At 41.8% G+C, this 9270-nt stretch overlaps 1 protein-coding gene across 2 annotated transcripts in view; it reads right to left on the bottom strand.

Annotated features, from left to right (window-relative positions):
- Window positions 1-1122: 1122 nt before the first annotated feature.
- LOC122936092 (cytochrome b5 reductase 4) overlaps window positions 1123-9270 on the bottom strand; it is a 356825-nt gene continuing 348677 nt past the window's right edge. For both annotated transcript variants that reach the window (XM_044292106.1, XM_044292107.1), the window contains 2 exons: window positions 8040-8204; window positions 1123-1405 (listed from right to left, as the gene is read on the bottom strand). In XM_044292106.1, the coding sequence (XP_044148041.1) occupies window positions 1351-1405; window positions 8040-8204 (220 nt within the window). In that variant the 3' untranslated portion in view covers window positions 1123-1350. The remainder of the gene's footprint in view (window positions 1406-8039; window positions 8205-9270) is intronic.

Here is a 9270-nt window from a genome sequence, read left to right as displayed (position 1 = left end):
TGATGTAAAAGTGCCTCAATGTATTTTTCTAAATTGCAGCGGTTGTATTGCAGGGTCACATTGTCTTGGCAGACGTTATCTGACCACCCTTAATGCACCACCTGTTCCCGAAGAGACTTCTCAAAGAGTTAAATTGGTGTGTTCACCATATCTTTGGTGTTTGAATATTTATTACAACAGTGTAGCACCAAATAAAATTTTATGTGGTGGTCGTACATAGACTCCATCCACTAGGAAACCAGGCTTGGTTGTGAATTTTTTGTCTAACACTGTCCCTCTATGAAAATATTAGATGATAGCAGGCAGAGTGTATATAATTGTTATTGCAAATATCTAAATACATATTTCCATAGACAAGGACACTACTGCAACCCAAAGGGCTCCACAGTAGTAAGACGCTAACCACTGGCTCTTTTCCTCACATATTGGCCCCTATGAAGAGACAGGTCCCCCATCAGCAGATGAAAATCTAGGCTGTGATCTGGGGAGACCAAGTGTGGTGGGCGATCTCCACAATATAGAGGCCAATTTACTCTAAAAGGGAGTGATTTGGGGGGTTTATGGCTGTAATCTGCTTTAAGTGGAAAGATAGGAGCAGATCCAAAGATGGAGATGCTGAAGGCATGTCCTTCCTCTGGCTCGGTTAGGTCAAACCCGGTCTTGCTATATTTTGAACTACACTAATCAAAGAGCATTATTAAAGTGTCCTTTTAAAATACTAAAAGACATAGGAACCTACCGTACTCTAAGAAGCACTAATGTATAACTGCTGTGATTTTTTTTCTTACATGCAGTTTAAACTTTAATAGTATAGTGCTCAGAAGGCTGGAGGTGCACAGAGGGTCTAGTCCTCACTTATTAGTGCACTGAAGCCCTAATTTGCATATTAAAAATCTTTATTTTCTCATAAATGCCATAGCCAATTTTCACAGGGGCTTTATTTTATTAAAGCTCTATGTATGTTTATACTACCAATAACATTTTAATTTTACTGAAAAATCTGTTCATAAAACACACCAGAAAAAGAGCAAAAACACAACCACAAATATTGGTAAAAAGACAAACACAAACGGCTGCACCACATTTTTAAAGCATTCTTACATTCTGAATAATAGACCTGTGCATTAATAATATTCAAAATTTATTATAAAGAATATTAACAGTGAAAAATAAGTTTTGCATGTTCCTGTATAACAATCACTGTACGGTAAACCTGAAGAAAAAGAGAAATATGGGCAAAAGAAATTTCAACATAATCATTTGGTGATGATTGTTGTGCATAGTGAATGACCATGAAGATGCATAGACGTTTTATTGGTAGCTGATCAACAAATGGAACCAGGAGAACAGCTATTCTCTGAAAACAAAGAGTTGTTCTTGAGTAAAGCCAAGGTCTTCTAGACACCTACAAAAAAGGGAAAATTATGGTATTTTAAAATATAAAGCATATTCACTAAAAGGACAACAATACTGTCACAACTATAGGAGTTTTTATGACATCCCCTTTCTCAAAAAGATTTTAAGGGATTTTACAAGTTATTTTCTTTGTTCTTTGTATGTTCCTAACTAAGCAAATGTAAGTAATTTTCAGTTCACTTAATTAATCTACAGTGGCCTTGTTCTCTTAGTTAGCTGAGTGTCACATGACCAGTGATGTCGGCTTCTTTCCCTGCTCTGATGACATTCGGTGCACAAGCCTGAGGGAGTAGGTTTGCCTCTGTGTACTGAATGTCACTGTGGTCTGTTGCTCCAACAAGCCACGCCCCTTGCACTGCCCGATCTTCTGGCTGAGCTGTCTGCCCTGTGTCTTCCCTCCCACTGGATTCTTCAGCAGTTTAACTCATTCTACCACCAGCAGCACAGACTCAGAGCTGAAGGCTCTGCCTCAGGTACTGAGCAGCTGCAGGGTTTCCTGTTCTTCAGGGACTGAAGAGACAAATGCTGTGCACTGGATCTTCCCCTCCCTCCTCACCCTGCAAACACAGCTGACAAAGACCAGAGGAGTTTATCCCCTTCTACCACCAGCAGAACAGACTCAGGGCTGAAGGCTCTGTCCCAGTAGGGCAGCTGTAGGGTTTCCTCTTCCCCAGGCAGTGAAGAGACAAATGCTGTGCACAGGATTTTCCCTCCCTCCTCACCCCTGCAAACACAGAGGAAGTGTCTGCAGAGCATTGTATAAGAACAGGTAGGGGGACGATCCTGCGTGTATAAGCAATGCCATCGTACTGTACAGCTGGGACTTGTAGTCCCACACATAGAACATGAGTATCCTAGCCGTCAGACTGAAGGCAGGGCAGCACTTTTATTCGCTACCTTTGCGGGGGAGGGTAATGGCAGTCTTTGTTGACACCCTCAAATATTCATGAGGCAAATCTCAAATTGTTATTATATTAGATTTCCTTTCTTTTTTTTTTATATAACTCAGCCAACCCGTTTAAAGAAAACGCCCTAATTCATCTCTATGTGGTGTACCTGAACAATGGAAACTTATCAAGCCATGCAGCACTCTCCTAGGGACTGTGTGACAACCCTAGATTTCAGAATGAATGGCAAAGCCAATGGCGAGGTCTTTTTCTAAGGCCTCATGCACACGACTGTGGTGTGTTATGCGGTATGCAGATCGCTGAACCACAAAACACGTAATTCAGCAATTTGCGGAATGGCACGGACAGCCTTCAATATAAATGCCTATTCTTGTCCGCAAAGCGCGGGCAAGAATAGGACATGTTATATTTTTTTAGCGGGGCCACGGAACGGAGCAACGGATGCAGACAGCACACGGAGTGCTGTCCGCATCTTTTGCGGCCCCATTGAAGTGGATGCGGACCGAAACATCGGGCATGTACATGAGGCCTAATGGAAAGTTGAGGCTTGTGAACTATAGGGAATGTGGCATTCAATAACGTTTTCTCCTTTAACCAAGCATGCGCATCATTTACTTTTATCCATTAACACCCTTCTCATTATTTGGAACTATTACCTAATTGGCCTGGGATAATGTACAGTACTTTATTCTAGACACAATACTTGATGCGTGTAAGGGTCTAATAGATCACCGCTATAATTTTCCATGGCCACAAATTATAGAGCAAAACCAACCCAAAAATGTCCTTGAATTATATAAATGGTAAAAAGTATAAATCTGAAGGTGTCGGCCCTTTACAGCGTGATGAGGGGGGAGTTGCAGAGAGCGATGTGAGGAGAAAGCAAAGCTATAAAAAAATAAAAAAAAATCTCCATTGTATTCACTGAGGAAGATAAACTATCAGATGAAATGCAGAATGTAAAAGTAAATTCCCCATTAAAAGTGCCCTGTCTGAGCCAGGAGGAAGTACAACAGCGAAAAAATAAAATATTAAAATAGACAAATCGCCAGGACCAGATGGCATACACCCCCGTATCCTGAGAGATTAAGTAATGTTATAGCCAGACCCTTATTTCTGATATTTAAGGATTCTATACTGACAGGGAATGTCCCACAGGATTGGCGCATAGCAAATCAGGTGCCAATATTCAAAAAGGGTCCAAAAACAGAGCCCAGAAACTATAGGCCGGTAAGTTTAACATCTGTTGTGGGTAAACTGTTTGAAGGTTTTCTAAGAGATGCTATCTTGGAGTACGTCAATGAAAATAAGCAAATAACACCATATCAGCATGGCTACATGAGGGATCGGTCATGTCAAACTAATTTAATCAGTTTCTATGAGGAGGTAAGTTCTAGACTTGACAGCAGCGAATCAATGGATGTCGTATATCTGGACTTCTCCAAAGCATCAGTCTGAGGCATCTGTTATTAATGTATAAATTTTTGGTATGCATTAAACGGTGGCAAAAATTTGATGTGAACCCAGCCCTAGTGTCAGAATAAGCACCAGTACACAGCGGAGGAGAGAGGGGAAGCCGCCATGTACTGACAGAGCCCTACCTGGTCCTGGTGGTCAGGGATGACGACTGTGTCTCCCAAGGATCATTTTCTACTGGGAAATACAGGGCACAATATAATACACTAGAATCTATATACTATAAAGATATTAGCCCTATGCTGGAATAATAATACAATTAGGTGGTCATTTATTATATAGAAATATGTCTATATTAGGCATATTTCTGACACAGATTATGGTGCAAAGGTCCTTAGCACCGCAATCTGCAACTTTCCCCACTCATGCCAGGTCTAAAAAAGGTGGTGTGGGAAGGGAATGGGATATAGTTATGGCCATACAGTTATTGGATACCACCGCCATACAGTGACCGGATAACACTGCTATACAGTGACTGGATAAAAGGGTATAAGGGGGCACAGTATAGGGAATGACTAGGAGCACTGTACAGGGTGTGGTAAAAGAGTACAATGCAGGGTATAAGGGGGCACAATACGGGGTGGGGGGCACAGTCACATGATGTTAGAAGGTACTTATGGTAAATGCGTTTCAGATGCCACCATAATGAGAGGCAGAGGAGTGAGACAGGGGCCCGGAGCCCTGGATGGACAGGAAGGGTGGTCACAGCAAGTAGGTAGAAGGGGCTCTGAGGGGGATTCATACAAGAAGTAGGGGCAGGAGGTCTGTGCAGGGCAGCAATAGGAGATAGGAGGGTGGAACAGGAGCTCTGGATACATGAGGGAGGAAAGGAGACAACAGGGGCTCCATGAGGATGAGATATGGCAGGATATGAAGGGGGGGAGGCAGGTGTCATCATCTAGAAGATAGTATTCCACAGGCGGGGTGATAGTGTGTAGGGCAAATATTGGCACCTTACATCAGTAACACTATTACTAAGTGAGCGCTGCTGTAAAACACAACACAGAGCGCTGACTTACTGCCTAAACCCTCACTGGTATAGACTGGGATGTTTACTAGCACGGCCGGTCGCGATTGCTGCTCTTTGTAGCAGCTGATACTTAGTTGAGGTGGATACTAGTGTGGAAAACTACCTGGCTGACACAGTGTAAGTGTATCCTTACACCTTATGTGGAGCAATAGACATACCTCTGATTAACTGTTGCACCTTAGCCTGCATTTGACGCTTTTTGTGGGCTGTTTTGCCCCAGATTTTAGTATTGAATCCGCAATAAAGTTAGTTTTTGTTTCATTTTAACGTTTGTTGAGGCTGAGAATTAATGAACCACTCACCTCTCAGATCTTACAGCCACACTAATTCTTAACACTATGTGCTCTCCGCATCCGCATTTCTGGAGCACGGCCCCGATCCTCCGGTCCGTGGCTCCGGAAAAATAATAGAACATTGTCCTATTCTTGTCCGCAATTGCAGATCAGCAATACACTACAGACGTATTAATGGACCCTAAAGCTGGTTGTGGCCAGTTTGCTCCCAAATCTGCAGTATTAGTATAGATCCTTGAGGTGTGCCAAACGATTAAGCAGAGAAGGCGGCGATCCTGGAGAGCTAAGTGGCACCGAGTTGTCACAATATATATATATATATATATATATATATACACAGTACAGACCAAATGTTTTGACACACCTTCTCATTCAAAGAGTTTTCTTTATTTTCATGACTATGAAAATTGTAGATTCACACTGAAGGCATCAAAACTATGAATTAACACATGTGGAATTATATACATAACAAAAAAGTGTGAAACAACTGAAAATATGTCATATTCTAGGTTCTTCAAAGTAGCCACCTTTTGCTTTGATTACTGCTTTGCACACTCTTGGCATTCTCTTGATGAGCTTCAAGAGGTAGTCACCTGAAATGGTCTTCCAACAGTCTTGAAGGAGTTCTCAGAGATACTTAGCACTTGTTGGCGCTTTTGCCTTCACTCTACGGTCCAGCTCACCCCAAACCATCTCGATTGGGTTCAGGTCCGGTGACTGTGGAGGCCAGGTCATCTGGCGCAGCACCCCATCACTCTCCTTCATGGTCAAGTAGCCCTTACACAGCCTGGAGGTGTGTTAGGGGTCATTGTTCTGTTGAAAAATAAATGATGGTCCAACTAAACGCAAACCGGATGGAATAGCATGCCGCTGCAAGATGCTGTGGTAGCCATGCTGGTTCAGTATGCCTTCAATTTTGAATGCAACGCACCCCCACACCATCACACCTCCTCCTCCATGCTTCACGGTGGGAACCAGGCATGTAGAGTCCATCCGTTCACCTTTTCTGCGTCACACAAAGACATGCTGGTTGGAACCAAAGATCTCAAATTTGGACTCATCAGACCAAAGCACAGATTTCCACTGGTCTAATGTCCATTCCTTGTGTTCTTTAGCCCAAACAAGTCTCTTCTGCTTGTTGCCTGTCCTTAGCAGTGGTTTCCTAGCAGATATTCTACCATGAAGGCCTGATTCACACAGTCTCCTCTTAACAGTTGTTCTAGAGATGTGTCTGCGGCTAGAACTTTGTGTGGCATTGACCTGGTCTCTAATCTGAGCTGCTGTTAACCTGCGATTTTTGAGGCTGGTGACTCGGATGAACTTATCCTCCGTACCAGAGGTGACTCTTGGTCTTCCTTTCCTGGGGCGGTCCGCATGTGAGCCAGTTTCTTTGTAGTGCTTGATGGTTTTTGTGACTGCACTTGGGGACACTTTCAAAGTTTTCCCAATTTTTCGGACTGACTGACCTTCATTTCTTAAAGTAATGATGGCCACTCGTTTTTCTTTACTTAGCTGCTTTTTTCTTGTCATAATACAAATTCTAACAGTCTATTCAGTAGGATTATCAGCTGTGTATCCACCTGACTTCTCCACAACGCAACTGATGGTCCCAACCCCATTTATAAGGCAAGAAATCCCACTTATTAAACCTGACAGGGCACGCCTGTGAAGTGAAAACCATTTCAGGTGACTACCTCTTGAAGCTCATCAAGAGAATGCCAAGAGTGTGCAAAGCAGTAATCAAAGCAAAAGGTGGCTACTTTGAAGAACCTAGAATATGACATATTTTCAGTTGTTTCACACTTTTTGTTATGTATATAATTCCACATGTGTCAATTCATAGTTTTGATGCCTTCAGTGTGAATCTACAATTTTCATAGTCATGAAAATAAAGAAAACTCTTTGAATGAGAAGGTGTGTCCAAACTTTTGGTCTGTACTGTATATAAATATATATATATATATATATATATATATATATATATGTTTAGCAGCAGTTTGAATGTTAAGAGGGAGGCTGAGTCAAGCACCCCCCAATACCCTTTTACACTGTGCTTCTTTAATCTGGCAGTTGTGGCTGACAGCCACCCATAAGCTTTTATTGTAATTATTATTATATATCAGACAACTCTGTCCAGTGGGACTCTATTCATGAATAAGAAACAACATTGTTACTACACACCAAGTGGTCAGTTTCCAGCTGCCTCTATAACTTACACTCACGGAATGTATTAACGTTATTGTTGAGGAAAAAAAATAAAAGGTGGGTTATTTTAAAACTGTGGCACCATCACAGACGGCTATTGTGTAGACCTTGCCATAGGTTAACATGAAGTTGTAAGATATTTATAAAATAACTCTTATTCTCCTCTCCCCTCATCAGTAAATGTGGAAAGAATATAAGACAATGAGGGTTATTTACCAGGACAGGCGATTGACACACCAGTCTTAGTAAAAGAAAGACCTGACCTATATATTCTGGGGTGCATGCCTCTCCTGCTATCTGTGCACCAGTACAAACATCTACTTCAGCCTGGAGCTGGAGTAGATTTCTTGTGTAATATGGCACCAGTTTTCTGGCACATATGTTGTTAAATGAGTTGAACTGCAGGGCTCTGTTCCGTGGCCCACCTCCACCTGCCCACTTTTTTGGAAAAGTGGTGAATGTGTTAAAAAAAAAAAAAAAAAAGGTTGCAAATTACTTGTGACAAAACTTGCAATTTTTCTACAACAACACACTGGCCTAGAAAGTTAGTACATTACCCTTTCAACATTAGGGTGGAACAGTAAAAGAGTCTGAAGAGGGGAGAGCTGAGAAACAAATGCTAATGTCCTTGGGGCCTAGGTGAGCATATTTTGGTTATTTCGTTTTACTGGTGCTTGGCAATAACAACATGTATCTACAATCTTAAATTACCTTAATCCTTGATCAACAAAACCATTTGGGCCACAAATGCAAATCCAAGCAGAGGAACCTTCTTTACTTCTTGTTAAGGCCTCTGAAAGAAGGGAAGATGATATCTGACCTTTATGTCCAACCCATGACTCACTAGGTTCGGAAAGGATAAACTGGGCTTCAAACCTGGAAAATACAGTTGAATTATACAGAATTGTATTATATAATGTGTGACAAAAAAACTGGCATACATGTGTTTACTAAGTGTTTTAGCAACTGTGTTTGTGCCAGGCTCAACGGGGGGCATGGCCAAACAAGAAAGAGGTGTGGGTTAGGATGTACCAACTTGCACCAAAACTAAATTTTGCTGTAAAGCAAGCCAACCAAGTAAAGCTAGACAAAAGTGTCTGAACAATTTGTAAATTTCTCACAGCTTTTTAGACTGCCTGTCACATCTGTAAAGAAGGACACTTGCGTTGTTCATTCCGGCAGAGGATCTCAATGCTGGAATTAAACAGATCCGTTTTGTTTTTGCACATCTGGATGCATCTATTCCATAAGGATGTGGATGTGTGAAATCAAAACGGCAAAAAACTGATCTGTCACTAAATACATTAAAAGTCAATAGGTGCCGGATCCGTCTTTTTTTTAATCGGATCCGTCACCATTGACTTACATTGTTTTCAGTGCTGGATCAGTTTTTTTTCAGTTTTTATGATGAGAATGCTGTGGGAACAGAAGACATCCTGAACAGATCTCTTTCCTTTCAGGATGCATGAGGATCAAACTGAAACAGTTTTTTTGGTATTGAGATCCTCTGCCAGATCACAATACCGGAAAACAAGTGTGAAAGTAGCTTTAGTGAGGTGGCAGTTATTTTCATTTCCTACAAATGCACACCTAGCATCCTGATGTCCAAGTGGGAAATGGGAACAAAGAACTAATTCATATTCACATAATCTCATCTGAAAACCTAGTGAGGGACACAGCGTCCTCCTGTACGCGCAGTGCAGAATGCATTTTACATTCAATGGTAGCAAGTGGCAACCAAAGGAGACTACACACAGCTTTGAGACTAATCAAGTATCATATTTCAGCCATTCAAACACTTAAAGGGGTTGTCCGGGTTCAGAGCTGAACCTGGACACACCCAGAATTTCACTAAGGCAGTCTCCCTGACAAGAGCATGGGAGCAGTTCATGAGCTGAATCGCGCAGGGCAAAGGCATTTTGTGGAGTTCCAGTGACGAATC

Source organism: Bufo gargarizans, chromosome 4 (assembly GCF_014858855.1).
Source record: "Bufo gargarizans isolate SCDJY-AF-19 chromosome 4, ASM1485885v1, whole genome shotgun sequence".
Taxonomy (NCBI): Eukaryota; Metazoa; Chordata; class Amphibia; order Anura; family Bufonidae; genus Bufo; species Bufo gargarizans.
Note: the sequence above shows the minus strand (reverse complement) of the source record. Positions and strands in the feature narration are given on the sequence as shown.